The sequence below is a fragment of the Natator depressus genome, chromosome 6 (assembly GCF_965152275.1).
Source record: "Natator depressus isolate rNatDep1 chromosome 6, rNatDep2.hap1, whole genome shotgun sequence".
NCBI lineage: Eukaryota > Metazoa > Chordata > Testudines > Cheloniidae > Natator > Natator depressus.
The window spans coordinates 37,957,434-37,979,078 of NC_134239.1; the positions used below are offsets into that span (position 1 = coordinate 37,957,434).

Sequence of the window (21,645 nt, forward strand, 5' to 3'; positions counted from 1 at the left end):
CAAAACTATCCTTGGTGAAGAAGCAGGGCTGGAAAATAAAGTAAGAGGCTGTGTTGTATCTAAATGTTGACTTACATAAAGTGTTCCCCTTTTTTTAAGCTTGAATGTTATTCAAATCCACTAGAGTAAACGGTATAATATGGCCAAAAGACAGCAGATTTTATACTTTTGGCTGCGAATCAGGAGCGACATGGCTCAATATGTGGAAATCAGGAGATTTATCAGAGCCAAGGCATTCTCACTTGATAAGTGATTTGATCCAAGACCTGTTGAAGTATGCTATTTATTTGTCCAAAACCAGTTGAACTAAATGGAAAAAGTTGACTTCAGTGGGCTTTGGATCAGACTTTTACTTAGAATAATAGAAATGCTGCAAATCAGATGTGCCCACACATTAGGACAGCTTTGCATCACTGTCTTAGCCACAAGGGATCCTTTAGGTAGCTCAGAGCTGCTGGAGCAGATCCTGTGCCATCCCCCTCTCCTGTGGTTGGTACATAGGATGCAGTATTAGTCAATTACAATAGAGAGCTTAGAAACCAAGTTTACTCTCCTCAACAAATTATTTTAATAATTTAGAGATGGATTCTGATACCCTTACTCAAAGTGAGTAGCACCTGACTCTCCAACTGTATCAATTGATACTCATAGAGTAAGGTGCTATTCAACATGAGTAGGAATACCTGAGTCTAGCTCACAGCATTTTAAAGCTGCTTCAATCCCTTAGTATATATTACCTCTCTATTTATTTATTTAATGTTGAGAGCCAAGTACTATTTCCCCTCCCACACATGAAGAAAAAAAGAGTCTTTAGAAGGATTGAAGTAAGTGAATATTAAATACAGAGTGCCAGCATAGGTTTTACAATTCCTGTTAAAACTAGTCCCAATTAACACCTGTGGCCCCAGTTAAATACAAAATGTAACTATTAACATTATGTCATACAGCTTACAGTTAGACATTATTCCTGTGTGAAATTTCAGGATGTCATGGTATTCCGTGAGCAAAATGTCTTCAGCTTTCTTTTAAAGTAAAACTGATTTTTTGAAATTGAAAACACAAAATATCCAAGATCAAATCCAGTTGGTCTTCTTTAAGCCAATTTTTAAAATATTCTTGTATGTCTAGCTAGTCCATATTGTGCAATTTTCAACTTCTGAGACATGAAGTATTACTATGAAAAGGAAATGAAGAATTTCCTTAACAGATGCAGTTATCTGACTATTTTTGGTCCAGGCACTTTCCATAAACAAGACTGGTGTCCCCTCAGTTATATTTCTCATGGAAACTATACCACACATTTATTCTGTAATTGTAAAAGAATGCTTTTATGTTATTACATGCTTGTGATTCACAACAAGGTTGCGTGAAGTTTCTTTTGAAATAAATAATTGTTGTATGATGGCAGTAGTTGAATCTTGCCCTAGGCATTGCTGAAGCTGGCAGTGCTTGCGTAAAGAGGTCTTGACTCCCAGATGGGTGCCTAGGCAGAGTTAGTTGACCTACTTTTGCTCTGACCTTGATTTGCTCAGTGAGGTGTTCGTGTACTCGTGATCAGCTTTGCTGCATGATTAAGCCAATCACGTGACAGCTGGCACTTAAAAGGAAAACAAAACAAAACACAGATGAACAATTAGGATTTGTTTTTTAGTGTCTGATTTGCCTCTCTTGAATTTCAGTGCAGCTAATAGGAATGAAGATAAAATACAAGAAAAATAGTGAAGTATTCAGATATAAAGGGAGAGACTGCAGAGAGAAGATGCATGATGTGGGGCAGTGACACCATGCTTTGGTTCTTTTCTACAAGGAAGTTTAATCAGGAAGTGGCCTATATGGCATTCTTTCAAGTAGGTCCTTGAAGTATCTTGGCAACAAGCTCAGGGTCATAAATGGAAGAATTTGACTGTGTTTATGTCTGTGGGTGTTTATAGTGTGTTACAGTAGTGTAGTGTTGCATTATTTATGGAATTTTTTGTACAGTTGAGCAATTACCAGCTGGAAGCTGAAAAAAGTTACAAAATCTACCTTTTAACCAAATTTTTAAAAAAGCATTGTAATTAGTAACTATTACAAGGCAGGTGAGAATTTATTACGGGAGATGCTGGTGATGCACTGATTGTGGGGTTGACAGTGTTTCCATTTTAAACCTCATTTCAAGGGACCTATAACATGGCTGTTTAAATTGACATGAGACTGAAATGTAAGAGTCTGGTTTTCAGGACTGATGTGAGCATTGTGGGAGGGATTGTTGTACATTTTGTTATAAGTCCATATAGTAAGTTTTTTTTGTGGGGGTTTTGTTTTGTTTTTCATTTAATTACCCAGATCCTTTCAAATAGTTTGCTTTTAGGAACATTTTTAATCCTTCAGGTAGATGCTTTTGCTTTTTATATATTTACAAATATTTTAGTAGCAGCAGAATTAAATGAACATTTAATTGCTAGACTGATTATTTATTATCATTGAGATGTATAGACGTATTTTGAAATGAACTTCAGAATGTAGCTTTTTGTGTGAAAACTTACTCATGCAAAATAAAAACATGCTGTTCCTAAAGCAATCTTTTGTTCCTAAGTACTGCTGGAGTCTTTTAAATTGGTTTATTTTAGATGCCATATGTGATGCTTAGAGTTTATCTCAGGTTGGAGGATTGTGCCATGGATGCACAGTACTCAAGCAGCATAGTGACCATCTGGATGAGATGGTACTTCTAGCATTAGATGCTTAGCTGTGTTACCTAGAGAAGAGAAGCAAAGTAAGACATGGAGGAGGGGAAAGTGATGAAGAGGCAGAGGTGAAGAGACTAATTCAGTGGTTTTCAAACTGTGGGTCACGACCCAGAGCTGGGTAGTGGAATGGAAGGGACTGGGTCGCGGCGGCTCTGGTCAGCATCACTGACCGGGCCATTAAAAGTCCCGTCAGTGGTGCTGCCTGGCTAAGGCAAGCAAGTCCCTTCCTGTTCCGACACTAGGCTGCGCCCCGGAAGCAGCCAACAGCAGGTCCAGCTCTTGGGCGGGGGGCACAGGGCTCCACGCGCTGCCCCCGCCCAAGCACCGACTCCGCACTCCCATTGGCTTGGGATCAACTTGCCCCTCCAGGGCTCAGACACATACATCACCCACTGAACCCCTAAAATATGCCCTGCAAATCAAATCTTTTTTTTTCCATAAGATCTCTGACTTGCATTTGCTGAATTCCAATTCTCACCAGTACTTTTTCATTCATTACATGATATTTTCAAAATACTTCTATAACAGCATATTTCTTTATTATTGCTTGTTTGAATGTCTGTGTTTTACAGCCATCATTTAACACAGACCCAATGCATGTTTTTAAGAGTTGGAATTTAATTTTCAGATTTATGTCCCTTCTCATCAGATGTTAATATGCTCTTGCTATTCTGGTGCTGACTTCCGCATCTGATCTTTCACCTTCTGTGATGATGCTTCCTTAAGTAGCAATAAATTCTCATTTGCTGTCCAGCTGGGTTGTATCAGCATTCAGATATGCTTAAATCTGGTAAATGAGCAGTGCAAAAGTTTTGCAGTAAGACGACATATCCAAAACCTCATTTACATGAGTCCGTACAACCACAAGGTGTAGAACCAATAAATGTTACAGCAAGGGCAAAAATCTCACTTTGACTGACAGGGCCAACCAGAGCATGGCCTCACTGTATGATTATTAAAACTCCTGATATTAATATTTCTAATTTTGAGATAAAGCTGCAGAACATGATGCTGAAGCCCACCAGAGTCAGTCAATGCAAGGTTTCATGTTGCCGTTCAGACTTGTGCTGCCCACAGAACTATACGAACCTAACCTTCATGTATGTATAAAGAAGCCTTCTAAGTTTTAATCGTGCCAGAATAATTAAAGAAGCAAATAATGATCCAGAAGAAGTTTGCTTCTTTCAGTCTTTCCTAGAGACAAGTTAATAAACTGTCAGGACTGCTTGAAAGCAATAGTTTTGTGTAATGATGGTAAAAGATTGTGCTATAGGGAAAATATCCTCCTCCCTGTATGAATGTTTTGTCATCATTTTTCTCATAACTTTATTCTGCTAAAAGCATTCAGTCCTTCATGATGGAGTATGGTGCATCTCATAATTTTCCTACTTTTTTAATTTTCTTCCATCAGTCTGCCATACTGCCAGTTCAATTTCTGTAGTTTTTTTCCCTTTGTTATATAGCATTTGGTATTGTTACTGGATTATAAAAGTTCTGTTTGCCTGGGACGAAAATATGCTATTAAGGTTTGACTGTCCATAGTATGTAACTCTGGAACAGTTTGAGTTGTCAGTGGATGCTTTTTGTCTAGAAGTGAGGAGAAACTATGTTAATGTGCTATATGCTATTTGCCTAGTCTTAATTTTGAGGGCAGAGTTAGAGTTGTTTTGGTGCAAGTAGTTTTAAAAAGTTTAGGATGTTTGATAACTGACACAACTTAATTTATAAAGTTCGAGAATCTTACTGTTTTATCTGAGGGGGAAGAGGAAGTTTAATCCCAGATGCTGCAGTCATAGGGGCCTTGTTGCTGGATCAGAGCCTTATTTTGTAGACCACTCCCTAACCGGTACTCAGTATTTCTTTTCAGTGTGGTTGTAATTTCTGTTTATCATGCCACTTTATTATAGTCTTTGCCTTTTTTAAAACATGTCATGTAATTAAGAATATTATTACAAGGTTTTAGCATATGAAGATCAAAATATATCCCTGCCTTCTTTGTTTGAGATTAAGGGCCAGTCAGCCTTTCTGTACAGGATGAGGGTGGAAGGAGGGGCAGCCAGGAATTGGAGGTCTCAATTCATCATTGCACCTTGTGTAGTCATTTACATGAGTGAACAGTTAGTGCAAAGTGCTACCATTCTGATTTGGCAGTGTGTTACACTCACTTTTCATTGGGGTAATAATTGCACAAGGTACAAGGTCCAAAGAATTTCCTGTTAGTCATGCCATCGGGATGTTGCAGGACTTGTCCCCAGTCAGCCTAGAGCAAGCATGGAGCACAGCTCTCCTAACCAGTAGCTATCCCAAAAGATGCCAAGGAAATTCCTATGGATGTTTGGAGGGCTCTGTGCTCCTGACCCAAGCTTCCTCATCGCCTAATTAAGCATGACTCTGATAGAAGCCTTGCTCCCATTTATTCCCTGTCTCTGCTCGGACCAACAGTTCCTCTCCTTTGTATCCAGTTGTTTGACAGCACAGAGCAGGTTTCCATTTAGAAATAACATGGTCAAATTCAGTATTTTATGTGGAGAAATTTCAAAGAGCTAATCATGTTTTCCTAGTATTAAAAAAATAGTTGGTTTCCCCCTATTTCTGTGTTAAAGATACAAATAAACAAACGGGAATACAGTGACACTAAGTAGATACAAAATGCTCTCAAATGCACAACATAAAACTGATGTCTTTTCACTTATAGTGATCTCGGATGTTCTTAGAACGCTAGGCAAATTTCTGCCAAAAAATTGGAAGAAATGTGTTTAAGTTGATATGTCCATTTGAAACCCATTTCCTTGGCTTTATTTTTGATTACTTATCTCCTTTAACTGTGCTCCTGCTTCTAATTAAACCACTAATATTACTGTATGTATTCAAAGATTGTAAGCTGCTTCAGGCAGGGACATTACTTGTTGTGAGGTGCCAGGTACACCTGTTGTGCTATATAGTTAACAGAAGTTTTGTGAAAAGAAAACGAGTACTAGTGGCATCTTAGAGACTAACTAAGGTGCCACTAGTACTCCTTTTCTTTTTGCGAATACAGACTAACACGGCTGCTACTCTGAAACCAGAAGTTTTGTGGTTGATCACGGAGAATTAAAATGTAGCTGTCTTAGACAGCAGTTTTTTGTTTTTTGTTTTTGTTTTTTATTTCACACTAACACCTCCCAGGACATCTTTGTCAAACTTAATTTTAAAAGCGGTTGGCTGGACAAAGCAGACATATTTTAAAAGTGATATGGCTCTTTTGTTTTCTTCGCATTCAGGTTTTTGAAATAGCTTGACTAACAAACAGCAGAGCATGAAAGAAGTTTTAAGGTGATTGCTGAGGCAGAATCAGCTAGCAGATTGAGTGCAGACCTTTTCTTCTAGGTTGGAGCTAGGCTTCCAGAAAGTAAGTTTTAAGGTAAGAACTGTGCATTGTTATTTAGTTGCTGCTGATATATAGTTACTTTGGGTGTCTAATATTTTATTACATACAGTATTCTGGCAGTGTTCCTTGCGAAATATAATTAAGTGGGTTATTTGGTCTATAGTACTCTAAAACATTATTAAGGCTAATTGATTTCTTTTGCACCTCTGCTCAGTCTTTTTAAGCCATCTCAGAGTTTTTTGTTTGTTTTGTTGGTTCTCTTTCCACTCCAGTTTTTTACTACCTTACACCTTTATTTTTTCCTTAGTTCCCTCTCTAGTACTTTTTATCTAATTCACCCATCCTCCACCACATCTTCTGCCTTGTTTCTTTTCCCTTATATAGCTGTTACGATGCTTTGATCTGTTTTTTAAGCCTGCCCCCACTTCTAGGTATTCCACACTTATTGCTTATGTGTTTGTGCTTAACAGATTGCAGTTAACAATGTAGTGTAAGACAGCATTTTAAGAAATTGATCATGTTATGTTACTTAGCCTGGCACATCCTGGCAGCTGTATGAAACATTGCTTGACTTTAAGTCACACAACTTTTAGAGAAAACTGTCTTAGTTATATACCGTTAAGTATTTGTCATACGTGTTGTTGAACACTGTTAACTAAAAGAAATTTTAATTTCTCTTCAAAATTTCATAAGTGTGCTGGTTTTATAGTGAACATAAATTATGTAAATTCATCTCTAGCAAATTCTCTTAGCTTCGTTTTTTTGGAGGGTTGCTTTGTTTAAAACAAAATTTGTAGTTTTTTTCTTTTTAAATATAATGCAAAAGTAAGGGACCCACATGCTTCTTTTTTTTGGTAATTCCAGACGATCCAATGGCTGACCAAAGGATGGACATCTCTTCTACAATTAGTGATTTTATGTCACCAGGACCCACCAACCTAATCTCCAGTTCCCTTAGCACTTCAGGAATGGATTGCAATAGGAAAAGGAAAGGAAGTTCTACTGATTATCAGTAAGTATGATTTCTATTAATTTTTAACTCAGTTGAGAGGAATACTTATCTTTTCTACCCTATTGCAGTTTTGCTATGAAGAAGTAATGTGTTTTGGCATAGTTTCTTGAACACATTTGATAACCTGTGTTTATATGAATATTGGAACTTCTGTAAATAAAAGCTTTATCCCAAAAGAAAGGGGAAATTCCTGGCTTTATAATAAAATAAAATTTCCATTTCTAGTGCTCATGTGTTGAGGGAGATCAGAACTTGAACCTGTAACTTTTCCAAAGTAGAATATTGTCCTTCCTGGACCACAAACCAATGTAATTTTAATGGCAACATTTGCAGAGCAATTCTATATATTGGGGTGAAGTTCTTAGGAAAAGGCAAACATTTTTCTGGTAGTTAGTTTTATTTTTTCATAAACCATTTGAAAACTGCTCAGAGATTTGGAATGTTAGAAGTCATGCTGATGCAAATGGATTGGGCAAAGTGGTTGACTGGTTATCAAATGACTCAATACTTTGACATGACCATCAGCACTGCATGTTTGGGATGTTTATGCCTGGAGGGTATATGTATATGTTATACATAGAAATATTAACACATTTGCTTTCTTTTAAGTTTTGGCTTTAGAAATACTCACTCTTTTTCTTTCTAGCCTTGTTTAAAGCAAGGTATCTCAAACAGCAATATTACGTATAGACTTTCTTTTAGATAAGTTTTAGCAGTTTCTAAACTGTGTTTTTTCTCTCCATCTGGGGCCTCTACAGTTGGATTCATGGTACTAAGTACATCTGGCTTTACAGGCAGAAAAACATGAGAAATAGTATTTAAACTTCGTAATGTTACAAATCTTAAGTAAGGTCATACAGTAAATCAACGTCAGAACTGAGAGTAGACCTCAGATGTCCTGTTGCCTGGTTCTTTGCCCTGACCAGTGTTCTGTGATTTGCTCTAATGCCCAGGTAAAACAAGGCTGAGCCAAGCAGTTGAGCTAGTAGGAATTTGATCAGGACCCAACTCTTTGTTTTTAATGAAAGATTCTATTATGTTCCTTTTTTTACTGTCAATATTGTAGGGATACTTACAGTAGATATATGAAGCTGGGAAATGAATGCAGATAATTTAGACCATAAGGATTTAGTATGCCTAACTAGTAGGAGGAAATGGAAAGTAGGACATTTTTAGGAAAGAGAAGATTTTAGTCATTTCTGATGAATGTCAGAATAGATAATCCATATTCTGTAGTAAGCACCTCAAGACCAACCCAAGGGCTTTAAATCACTGTGTAAAAGAGTAAAAGTCAGAATAATTTACAGGAAGCTCTTATCGATTATTTAACACAATTATTTCCATTTGGAGTATAGCCCGTTTTCATATAAGTCTGTACAGATTCTTTCGTCCTAGTTCCTGAGTCTGGACAATTTTTTAATCCATATTGAGCATGTCAGTTATGAAGTAAATTAAGATTCTTTGAGTAGGATCCCTGAGGACAGTTTCTACTTTAGGGAAATCCAAATTCAGAATTCTAGTAGTCTTTGGAGACTCTGGACATATGTACTGTATACATTTTCACCTGCAATATTCATTTGGCCAGCCTTTTTGGAATAAAATCACTGTTCTAAATTTAAATGAATCTTAGCAGGTTTAGCTGGAGCATTCTTTATCTTATCAACTTCTGCTACCTCAAGAGAGCATTTTTCCATATTTATCTTTCTGAATGGATAGCACTGCTGAATTCCTCCTTTCCTCCAGAAAGACACAGTCTGCTCTTGGATATGTCCTCACATTAATCTCAGGGGTAGAATTTGTACTTAAGAGTTAAATAAGCGATAGAACACACTGATTCCTTAAAGCCTAAGTTTTATGGTCAGGAGGAGAGAACTGTCAAAGATTATTAGACACACCATAACCAGGAGGGAGTTGCTCCCTTTGGAAGTAGGTTATAAACAATTTTATTACTTTAGATTATGAAAATTATTTGCTTTTCCAGACTACAAAATTGCATGTCAGTGTATATGAATGGGGAAAAACTGGAAATTAAGACAAACAATAGCAATTAGCAGAATGTAGTCTAGTAAGCACTAACGCTCTTTGAACATTGAGTAATAATTTTTTCTTTATCTTTCCAGACTTGATGGATTTTCCTTTGAGTAAGTATAAACAATAATCTCTCTCTCATCCCCTCCCCCACAGAATATCTGTAACAAAGTTTTTATTTTTGATTGAGACTCTGATGACCTCAACAAACTACTGAAGTTCTGCTCTTTTTTGATGGTACTGGAATGTCTTCTAATGTACAGTTTGGAGTACTCTACTCCTCATGCTAAAAATATGCTTATTAGATGAGCATTGAAACTAAGTTGTGTAAATTGAATACTATGCCTACCATGTAAGGGAGCAAGGAACTTATAGGATGCTTTGGAAGCTGCTAGAGCAGTATAAAGGTCCTTCAGTGGCGATCAGAATTGGACCCTTATTTTTGAGATCCAGATTTTTCAAATGTGACTAATGATTTTGGGTGCCAATCTGAGATGCCTTAAACGGGAGTGATTTTCAGAAAATGTGAGCACCTACTTTCTGAAAGTCAGCCCTTTCAGATGTCACAAGTTGGGCACCCAAAACCACATTTTGGGTGCCCATTTGGAACCAGGAATGGGTTGAATAAAGATTTCAGGAGACAAATAAGGGCAGGATCCAGTGCAGCAGCAATGTAAAGTCTGCTCAGTTGCTCAGACAGTCCTCTCTGGTCACTTCCTGGAGAGGGTTGGTCACTTACATAGTGAATAGGAGCCAATCAGGCATCCGCACATCTTGGGCATTCCAATGGGACTTTCTGGGGGGTGTGACCTTCCAGGATTGGTGAGATGGTCCTTCAACCATCTCCCTTGCTGGCAACGGGGGAGTGTTAGAGACCCAGGTTGTGGACCCACTGAAACTGAGAACCTGAACCCCAGGATTCTTATACTTAGGTGTGCTCCCTTCTGGGGTGCCACTGGGCCTGGCTTGTTGGGATGATCCCAGTAAAAATTTTCCACTAGCTCAGGGGCATGGACGTGGGTCACGGGGTCTCAGGATCATCCCTTGGGATGGTAACCTTTCCAATCTATGAAGTATTGGAGGCAACTTCGCTGCAGACAGGAGTCAAGGATTTTGTGCACGATATATTCTTCATGCCTCTAAATCTTGACTGGTGGGTTGTTGAGACCAATTCAGGAAAGGATTCTCTATGCAGGGCTTGAGAATTGATGTCTGGGACACTTGGTCGATGCAGAGGGACTGGGGAAGTTGAAGCTTATATGCGACTCTGCTGCACCCTATTTGCAGGTTTGGAAAGGACTGAGGAACTAATTGTCTAACTATTAAGAAGGCCTGATCACCCTGACGTGATTTGCGATGAGCCAGACCTTCTGGCTCACAACAAACGCCAAACATTCTTGGTGTTACCAGTCCATAAACAACTTGTAGGCTTTTTTAGCCTCAGCCAGGTACTGCGGAGTTAATCTTGGATATGGTGAATTCACTGGACCCAGTTGATGGCCACCAGCTTTGGGGAGTCTGTGGGTAACACAGGGTGGAAATGGAGATGATATCCAAAATTTGAAAAGAAGGGACTCTGCCCAGAGGAGACATGATCGGCACCATTGTAGGAGTACTTGATGTATGGTAACAGGGAGATTCTGTTTTCCCAATGGAAGTTAATAAAGCACACAAGTATTATTCCAGTACTTGACTTGACTCTCTCCAACTGCCCACTGGTCTGGGAGTGATACGCAGTGGGGGTGGATGCATGAACATCTATTAGTTGGATTGTCTTCTGTCAGAATTGAGACACAAATTTTGGCTCTCGGTCAGGGATGATTTGGTCTGAGAGCAAATGATGTGTGTCACCAGCAGCTGGGCTGTTGTTTTGGCCAAAGACTGACAGTCACAGGAAATGAAATGGGCCATTTTAATTAGTCAGCCTCCAACTATGGTGTGGCCCTCAGAGTGTGGGAGCTTCACAGCAAAGTCCAGAGTGATTGAGATCCGGGTATGGCCAGAGTCTCCAGAGATATTAGGTTCTTACCCCAGGTGTTCTAGTATGAGCACATATGGTGCAAGAATCTGCAAAGGCCCAGACTTCCACATGCATACCAAGCCACCAGAAGAAATGAGTGATCGTGCAAAAAGCCTTGAGGCAACCAAAGAGGCCTGTGAATGGGGCGTCATGGCATAAATGTAATGTCTCTAACAGGGCATGCCCTGGCAAAATGTATATGTACCCACTGGCATACGTCACTCCCATTCCATGTGGATTGTTGCACTTTGGCCATTCCCTTCCTAGGTGGAACCTTCCAGAAGGGTCTTCTTGAGCAACTGTCTGAAGGATGGTTATCAGGTCACGGTGTTAACAAAGTTACAGGGCTTCAGGAGATGGGGTGGTTCTGAGTTGGGCTCCTCGTTTTCTTGGTAATATTCCCCTTTACATAAGAGGGTGTCTGCTTTCCCATTGCTGGTTCCTGGACAGTATGAAATGGTGACGTTAAATTGGGAGAAGAATAGTGCTCACTGGAGCTGTCTTTGGCTCAGGGCCCAAGCCCTCTGGAGATACTCATGTTTTTATGATTGGGGAATACCTGTACTGGATGTCAAGCCTCTCCGGATAGTGTCACTACTTTTTGAAAGTGGATTTAATGATGAGCAGTTCTGTGTCCAGTATTTCGTAGTTCCGAAATTCAGTGGTGTAAGCTTGCATCAATAATGTGCACAAAGGTGTAGTACTGATTGGGACAGGACAGCCTATTGGGACAGGACAGCACCCAGAGTTATACTAGAAGCATCTGTTTCTACCATGCTGTTAGTATACATCTGTTAGTCTATAAGGTGCCACAGGACTCTTTTGCCTGTTTCTACCATGAACTGCTGATTGGGGCCTGGATGTCCTAAAATGGAGGTGGTTGTGAAGGCAATCTTGAGCTGATCGAACGCTCATTATGCTTCAGATGACCAAATGAACTTAATGGATTTGTGCAGAAGGGAGGGTGGGCAGCTATTTTTCCTGAAAAGTTTTAAATGAATCTCTGATAAAATTTTGCTAATCCCAGAAAGTGTTGCATCTCCCGGAGAGTCTGGGTGCTGCCTAGATGTGGATTGCTTCAACTTTCTGAGGGTCCATTCAGATTACCTGAGGGAGGAAATTATATACCCCACAAACTCAGAGGATGGCTGGTCAAATGTACATTCATGGAGCTTGACATACACTCCGTACTTCTTTCCAGGATGAACTGGATGTGATCACTATGCTGCTCAGGATTCTCAGAAAGTATCAGTGTATCATCAAAGTAGAAAATTACAAACTGGTCCAGACTGTCCCAGAACATGTTGTTGACAAAGTGTTGGAAGGTGGCAGGAACATTGGCTAACCCAAATGGCATAACCAGATTCGCCAAGTGCCAGAGTGTTCGAAATGCGGTCTTCCATTTGTCCCCCGATCTAATCTACGCTGGTTATACACCCTGTGAAGGTCAAATTATACACCAGTAAGGCCCAGGGATCTTCCTGGGAGACTGGACAACAGGAAGGCCCTGTTGATTAGTTTTGACAAGATCCAGTGTGCTCTTTGGCTGGAGAGGGATGTGCAAGGCAATGTGGCAGAGCTGGATTCAGAGTCAGAAGTTGGTAGCCAGAAGATGAACTGGGGTCAGAGATGGAACTGATAGCCAATGGTTAGGAGAGGAGTATAGGGACAGGAGCCAGAAAGAAGACAAGGATCAGGCACGAAGCAAGGCAGGAACAGAGGGTAAGTGCAGGAACAGAACTGGAGCAGAGCAGGAACTGGGAAGAGTGATTTCAATGCATATCTCAGGGGGCGGGTGAGAGCGGGATCTGACCCGGCAGCAGCATACATTCTGCTTGGTTGCTTGGACATCCCACCCTGGTCACTTCCTGGCTTATGTAGTGGGCACGAGCCAATTGGGCATTCTGATAGGACTTCCTGTGCGGGTCTGTCCTTCCAGCATTGGTGCGGTGATGTTTCATCTGTCTCTCTTTGTGGAGATGAGGGAGTGTCAGACCTCAGGGCCTTCACCATCCCAGGTTCTAGACCCACTGAAACTGAGAACTTGCACCCTCAGATCTTTACACTAGAATCCACTGGTAGGAGTTCCCTAGCACCAATGTACTGAAGTCCTTTATGAATATTAGCTCACAGATGAATTTCAAAGCAAACCCTATATTGAGAGGTACTTCCAGATTCCCATTGAACTGATATAGAAAAGACTTTAAAATGTAGAAAATGAATTGTGGTGCTCTGAAATAGGAGATCAAGAACAAATCTTTAAATAAATGGGGGAGGGGTATAGAGAGAGAATTTTTCTGTTTCATTGATCTGCACCTGCAGACTCCATGCAAGAATGTGAACACCAAGAGTCAAAAAGGAGTCTTAAACAGAATGAGAAGTCTAAATAACTTAGTCATGTTCAGTTTAGAAGTGACCTGAAGTAAAGATTAAACAGAACATGAAGAACTTTTGACGGTTAGCTGAAGACTTTGAAGTTTGAAGATGTGGAACTTAGAGTGACTATTTTTAGAGTCAATAATGAATCGGCTACTGTGAATCTTTTGTTTCTGTTTTGCCAATGCAAGTTGACTGTTAATGGATTAAAAGTATTTCTGCTTAGAAGAAAACCTTAAAAGGATGTGTCAGTAGATTAAAGGACATTTTAATAACACTGATGCCTTCTCTGAATTGAAGCCTGTTTTACTGCCTGGTACAATTACTTGAACATCTTGGTTTATTCTGATTTATTCTGACTGATGTGGTCCCCTCGTACTCTTTCACAGAAACATTTTTATGTTCTCTGAATAAATTGGTGTATTATTTTTTGTACTAAAGGGTTTAAAGACAAAAGAAACAATTCATTAATGATTTTTCCAATAACTGTGTGTGACTTTCCTTTAAGAAGCATGAATAAATGCTTATTTCATAAACAAGTTGACATTCGCTAATTCCACTGTATTTCTGACATGCTGTTTTGTTTTGATTTTTGTAGAGAAGGTATGGATACAGATAAAGAAGACCAACACGGAAGGTACTGTTACACTATTACTAAAATGTGCACTCCAAGAGATTTAATTAGAGACCAGATCCTTGTGGGTGAACTCTTTCATTTGTGTGGCTTGTCACTGAAGTCTCGGGCTGGGCTCCATGTGGGTCTGAGAATTTGCAGGATCAAGGCTTCATGTTAAAGCTAGAATAGAAAGTAACATGAACCTTACTGGGAAAACCTACTGTAAATAAAAATCCTTTCTAAACTTAGTATGACCCCCACAATATTGTTGTAACTAAAGACCAACAGCTACTTAGTGTATACAAAAGCAATTATTAGAAAATTATGTAGAAAATAATGGCAATAAACCTGTGACTTTGTAATTTAACTTCCTCCTTATCAGGTTGGAATATACAGACCAACAAGGCAGAATAAAAAATGCAAGGTAAACTATTTTATTTCTTAACTAACTTACTGAAAAAAGATGATATTCTTGTTTTCCTGTCGCGTTAGGGACTTTGTGCACCTGTGCCTGAGTCTCAAAGTAAAAGCTTATATTTGGGCTTTTTTCTGTTTGGCTTTTCCATCTGTTTTCAGTTTTAAAGATTTGTTCTTTTATGAACTGCATACAATTTTATGAAAATACTAATATAGTATATTTTTATTGGAAATGTGTAGTTAAAAAGCAATTTCCATTAACATTAAATAGAAATAGCATGGCTAACTCCCTTTACATTGAACCAAAAGCATTGCATGCAAAAAGTGTTATAGCATTACCAGGCTGTAAAGTGCTACAGTACATGTAATATATATAAAACTAAAACAAACAGAAAAAGCCACTTTGACTTTGAACGTGCAATGTCAAAATGATATGCTGCTCTGCACAGTTTCTCTAAGCAATAGGAAGAGCCTAGTGTAGGGCTGTTTTCCAAAATATTTTTAACAGTAATTTATAGGATGAATAGGAAACTTATTTACATAAAGCACAAACTTCAGCAAGGAATTTGAATATTATAGTGAATTGTAGTATTTACACTTTTTAATGCTATTCTTTGGCATGAATTGTTATCTCATCCAGTTCTGTACACAGTGATACTTATGCATCTATGATCTTGATCTTGATTTTTACATAATTCTTGTAGTACCTCAGTAGATGTGCTCAGATACCAAGGCAGCAGTATAAAAAACCTAAGATAGATAGGTAGAACCTGCTTATCAGATAATGTTAGTATTTATTGTAAATATGATATGAGTATCTGATGCTAAATTAGGGCCCCATCCTTTCACCTTTACTCCCATAAATAACCCTTATTCACACAAGTAATTAACTTTTAATATTCACTTCAGTGGGACTACTATTGTGTGTGGCCTTATGAATAAGGGGTGCAGGGTGGGCCTTGTAGTCTACTACTTTAAAATTAGTTGTTTTTTATTTTTTCTGACCGTTTGAAACTTCATTACGCTATTCAATCTTAAATTTTGTTATTGCTTAGAGAGGCTCATAGCCAGATTGAAAAAAGACGTCGAGATAAAATGAACAGTTTTATTGATGAATTGGCATCTTTGGTACCAACGTGCAATGCTATGTCCCGAAAGCTAGATAAACTTACTGTACTGAGAATGGCTGTTCAGCATATGAAAACATTACGAGGTGAGTTAAAAAAATTCTTATCTTTGTTCTGCATTGAGCTATGAGGTGTGTTCTGGTCTGGAGCTTACGAACTGAGAAGATGGTCCATATGTGTTAGCATGGACAACACTGTACCTTCTGCAGAATCCCTTATTTATATTAGCTTACTCATGCTCTTGGCAGACATAATCTCTGTGAGGGATGATAAAGAGGTAGAATCGTGGCACAAATTGACTCTGCTTTGACAGCATTCATTTAAATCAGCTTTGAGACCAAAAGCAGTCTGAAACTGGCTTACTAATTAAAGGCAATGTAAGTTTGCAGTTAAACAATGCAGAAGACAGGCAACATAAAGGCAAGTTTTGTACAGGAAAGGTAACTCACCCATGTGATGCATAATGCATAGTGTAGGGATGCAAAATCCAGCCCCAAAACCCAGGATCCGTGTACAGAAGAGTATCATCTATAAGCAGGTTTACTGCCATTTCCTGCTAGGGTCTCTGGATCCATTTAATCATTGATCCAGTAGATCCTCACTCAGCCCAGCCCATTCTTGTTTATGCAGGCCAGCACAGAGACCCCTCTGTGACACATAGGCTGTGCCCTCCAGGACTTAATATGTTGCTGAAGATCTTATGCCAGCTTTTTACCTGGGTAAATTTCAGCTGTAATGTATATTTTATTATATATATTTAACCAGAAAAGCAGGACAACAAAATGCTACAAGTATAAAATACTAAGGTTGAGGTTTCTGTAGGAGCATTACCTTTTGAATTTTGAGATTTGTGTGGTTAACTTTTTAACTACAGTTTTATCAAAACAAGTATTTAACATTTAACATCTCTGTTTTGTTTTAAAAAAAAAAGAAAAGAAAAGAAAGAAAAGACTAGGAGAGAGGGAGAAGAAAAAACAAATGCTAATTTTGCTACAGTTCTGTAAAATAGAAACCATATATAACTAACGAACTTTTCGGTGGAATAGGTTCCCCAAACCACCCCAATGTAACTATCGATGCTAATGTGTTTACTGAACAATATGGTCATGTAAAGAACTACAAATAATGACTCACTAGAAATTTAGCACTATATGCACAAAAGCAATTTATAGATGAATTTTTATTTTGAAAATTTGAAGACAGTTCCTCAGAGATGTCTATCTACATGATTAACTGTTTGAGTTAACACTGCTTACCCCTCTGATTGAGTTATCCATGCACAAGATCTAGATACTCTTTAATCAGGAAAAGTACATATTAATTCAATGCTGTGCTAACTCAGACAGCTGACTGGCTCTTTTGGCCAAACTTTCAAAGAAGTTGTAATTTCGTTGAGATTGTATGGCTATCTTCAACCCAAAAGAAAAATTTTGGAGATAATTAATGGCAGCTCAAAACAAGGTTACATAGAGACTTTCCTAACAGAACCCTAACTATAGCATTCTCTGTCTATTTTTATTAATTTACAAGATTGGCGTGCTTTTATCTGAGGATGGGGAGAAAAACAGTCTTTTGGCACTTGAGTATTGTGTATAAACAGTATGGGTTTTACTGCAGAGATGGTACAGAGTGAAACTAAGTTAATGAAGAGATATATATATATATAGTTAAATAGCTGAAATTTAAATAAATATATATAGTGCCATAATTATGCAGGTTACTTTAATAATTGTCAGTAGTTGAGGTGGGAAGGTGGCTCAGAGGAGGACCAGGAGGCATTCATTTTGTTTCTGTCTTGTGAATTATCAGGCATTACATCTTACATTACATTTGTTGTCTCTTACCCTGTTAAAGAATCTAACTTTCTGTGCTACTTTTAATTGGTAAGGCTATAATTTGCCATCAGCATCCTCATTACCAATTTAACTCAATTTATTGCTTTTCAAAGGACATCGTATCAGAAGAATTACTTTAGAATTGGTACGACATGGGTGGCATGACAGCATTGGAAGCTGCCTCATCTGTAGAAGTGAATGGTAGTTCATTCTCAGTGCTTATGCAAATTCTTGGCCTCTGATGAGACATGAACAGTAAGAATTGGATTGAGATCACCAGTTCATTTCACATAGGCCACTGAGTAGCCATCAGATAGTAATGACTTTCAGCCACTGTTGACTAGAGTCTACATTCAAGAAATTATTTAAAGATGGAAAACAAAAGTCCCTTCAATAATTTCTCAGTTTTGTTCTGTTGTGGAGAGCACACATGGACAGGGCACAGCAAAACATTTGGAAAACACTTGTGTGAAGATGAATATTCTTATTCCTTAAAGCAGTGGTTCTCAAACTGGGGATCAGGACCCCAAAGTGGGTCGGGACCCCATTTTAATGGGGTCGCCAGGGCTGGCTTAGACTTGCTGGGGCCTGTGGCCAAAGCCCAAACCCCACTACCCAGGGCCAAAGCTGAAGCCCAAGCCCAACTGCCTGGGGCCAAAGCCCAATGGCTTCAGCCCTGGGCAGCGTGGCTCAGGCTACTGGCCCCCTGCCTGGGACTGAAGCCCTTGGGTTTCAACTTTGCAGCCCCCCCCCTCATTTGGGGTGGTGGGGCTCGGGCTTTGGCTTTGTCCCCCCACCCAGGACAGCAGGGCTCGGGCGAGCTCAGTCCCCACTCTTGGGGTCGTGTAGTAATTTTTGTTGTCAGAAGGGGGTCGCGGTGCAATGAAGTTTGAGAAACCCTGCCTTAAAGGGTTATTAACGGTTGAAATTACTGCCTATTCTTGTCTTCAGTGTGTATTTCGGTGTTTTTTCCAGCCAGCGTTCATTCTTTTCTGAGTTGTCTTCAGCTGGGTTCCACTTGTGAAAAAGATACTAGCAATTAGAATACAGCTGGAAAAAAACATGAGGGAGCATCAAAAGGCACAGAAGAAAAAGTCTTTGTAAACAAGAGTATATTTCTATATAGTAGATGGATGTATATTAAGTTTATTTACAGGCGGTATTCACTCTTTTCTTTTTTCTTTAAGGTGCCACAAACCCATATACAGAAGCAAACTACAAACCTGCTTTTCTCTCAGATGATGAATTAAAACATCTTATTCTCAGGGTATATTTCAACTTAAAAATGCTAAATTTAAAACTTTGGTTTAAAAAAATTTATAAATTTAATTCTCATGAAGGGAAAGATCCCAGTAATTATGTCTTTAGCCAGACCCATAGGGCAACTTGAGATAGATAGTCTTGATTTTCAAAGATGATAAACCCCTGCAACTCCACTTTGAAGTCAGTGGAATTTGAGAGGATGCTCAACACCTGAAAATCCAGCCACAAGTATCAGGTTGGGCACCTAAAAATGGAAGGACCAAAAATAAGTGGCCAGTTCAAAATATTTTCACATAAAAGCATTTTGACATAAAAGTACCCTACCACCTAGTTGTCAGGATTTTCAGTTGTTTGGTTAATTAAGTTAGAAGTAAATAAATGAACACCGTTGTTTTCGGCTCATTTCTTATTGGCTCATGGCCTTTTTTACAAAAAAAAAAACAAAAAACTCACCATCATTTGATACAATTTTCAGCATATAATCAGTTGATGCATAAAAGTCATAACTAAGATTGGTGAGGAAACAACATACAGATGTATTTCAACTGATTGCAAAAATAAAATCTATATGCTTTGTCAGCACTATAAAAACATAAGCTATAGCCTTTTTGTTCTAATACTTAAGCACGGACTTAGAAATTGATTTAATAGGCTTGCAGTGCTTCACAAATCTCATTTAAATGACCAAATAGCATATATGCAGGACTGAGTTATTTAAACAGTTCTGTGATTTATATGAATTTACAAAATTAGGGCCTGATCCACACAAATGCTCATGTACATGAGTCCTCTTGAATTAAGTGGAACTACTCATATGCATAGAAATGTCTGCAAGGTCCGGGCCACGCTTATTTTCCAAAAGAAGTCAAATGAATTTAAAATGTAATAAATATAGGTCAAACACAAGAAGATTAGTTACTGTTTTTTTAAAAAATTAATTTAAGGAATTGCTTTGTGTACAACTATAATATTACATGAAAAGATGTGAGCTTTTACTACTACTGAAATTGTCTTTACATTCTTGTCATTATTAAGAAAAGTAGTGCCAAAAATCTAATTCCAAGTGCAAAAAGATTTTTAAGCTTTTATCATAATTTCATAGTTTGTTAATTCAGTTATTTCTATAGATGCAACGATATTAATGTTAATATCGAAATCCTACTGTGTAACAAAGGTAACTAAATGCTAAAAAGATGTAATTGTTTTTTAAAAATAATACAATTATCTTTCTTCATTAGGCAGCAGATGGATTTCTGTTTGTTGTGGGCTGTGATAGAGGGAAGATACTGTTTGTTTCAGAATCTGTCTTCAAGATCCTCAACTACAGTCAGGTATTGTTGGGAACTGTACCTTGGGAACTAATAATGGACAGACCTCAAGAGATTGAAAGGTTTTGTTTGGATACACATCTAAACTTCGGCGTATTCATCTGAAATGTCTATGTTTGAGTCTAGAATTATTTCAAAAACAGACTAATTTGCAAGATTTACAAAAATTTCTGGTTTCTGCTGGATTGGAAAAAAACTTCCTTTGGTAATACTGCTTCTGGTTTCAGCTGCACACAGGAAGTGCAGAGGAATATCTACTCTACTTCACCACTTACAAAACTATCTGATTGTTTTTTTGTTTCGCCTCTAAAAAGGCTTGGGATAACATTATCAAAAGTGCCTAAATGACTTAGGCTCCTAGGTGAATTTTGAAAGTGACGCTTAGGCTCTGATGTCAGTTGGACACTTTTGAAAATTTTACTCTTGTTCTGGAAAATGTTTCCATTTAGTTCCTGTTTTATCTAACTTGATTGCCCTTCCGTTCTTGTTAATTAAGTAAAGTCACATAAGGTTTGTACTGGGAGTCAACTTTTGCCATCAGGCAACAGGAACCCTCTGTGTAAACAATGTTGCATTTAAATCAGTTTACCAACAAATCAAAATGCATTTGAGTCGATAGTAGCTGGATGTGGGGGGAAATGCCAGTATTATATAAGTAGATGTTCATGGGAGCAGTGCAAGGGAGAATGATTTAAATATGGGTGAGATTTGACAAGACGAGGAATCTGAGCAGAGTACAAATTATTCTTATGCTACCATCTAAGCAGGACAAGCAATACTGAAAAATAATTAGCATAATCATACCAAAGGTTTAATGTATACTTAACACAAGGCTTGACTTTTACCAAACCTCTTGTTATGATACTACCATATCCTTAATTTTCTGTACCCTTTTCTCCATCATTAATATTCTATGAACTTCAAAACTAAATTCAAAAAAATACTCTTTTGGCCAGCCTTTCGTTCAGGGTACATATTCTAAAAAGCTTTGAGAGACATGACTATGTTTTAGTTGTGATTTTACAATGAATACTTGATATAAAATTGGGAATAAACCTTTTCAGGGGAAAAAAGAGGCCCAAACTTCGACTGCAATAGATTGAACAGGCTGTCATTGTAGACTGACAAACTAAGTGACTCTTTAAAATGTATGCAATATTTCCCAAATTTGAACATATGTATTTATTTTTAATTTCTGATTTCATATTCCATATCTACAGAATGATTTGATTGGTCAGAGTTTGTTTGACTACCTTCATCCTAAGGATATTGCAAAAGTTAAAGAGCAGCTCTCTTCTTCTGATACTGCACCACGAGAAAGGCTCATAGATGCAAAAAGTGAGTATTTCTTTCCTTGAAATGTTAGTGTATCTTAAACTTAATATATATTTTTATCATCTCCTTTGTTTTACCATCAATACCATCCATTAAATGCTGGTTAATAGTGTTCACTTCCATAGGGCCTTCCAATTAAGGATCTCAAAGTATTAATATTTACAAATACTAGTGAATTAATTCGTACAAATG

The 21,645-nt window shown here is 38.2% G+C and overlaps 1 protein-coding gene across 6 annotated transcripts in view; it reads left to right on the top strand.

The window, feature by feature from the left end:
- The window catches only part of BMAL1 (basic helix-loop-helix ARNT like 1), an 82,249-nt gene that overhangs the window by 30,243 nt on the left and 30,361 nt on the right, over positions 1–21,645 (top strand). For 4 of the 6 annotated variants that reach the window (XM_074955086.1, XM_074955080.1, XM_074955081.1 and 1 more), the window contains exons 2-10: positions 5,990–6,129; positions 6,961–7,108; positions 9,229–9,249; positions 14,131–14,169; positions 14,531–14,572; positions 15,621–15,778; positions 18,715–18,794; positions 20,029–20,121; positions 21,339–21,456. In XM_074955086.1, the coding sequence (XP_074811187.1) occupies positions 6,969–7,108; positions 9,229–9,249; positions 14,131–14,169; positions 14,531–14,572; positions 15,621–15,778; positions 18,715–18,794; positions 20,029–20,121; positions 21,339–21,456 (691 nt within the window). In that variant the 5' untranslated portion in view covers positions 5,990–6,129; positions 6,961–6,968. Of the gene's footprint in view, positions 1–1,829; positions 1,848–5,989; positions 6,130–6,960; positions 7,109–9,228; positions 9,250–14,130; positions 14,170–14,530; positions 14,573–15,620; positions 15,779–18,714; positions 18,795–20,028; positions 20,122–21,338; positions 21,457–21,645 lie in introns of those variants that run through there. The other 2 variants (XM_074955082.1, XM_074955085.1) reach the window with 2 other exon arrangements.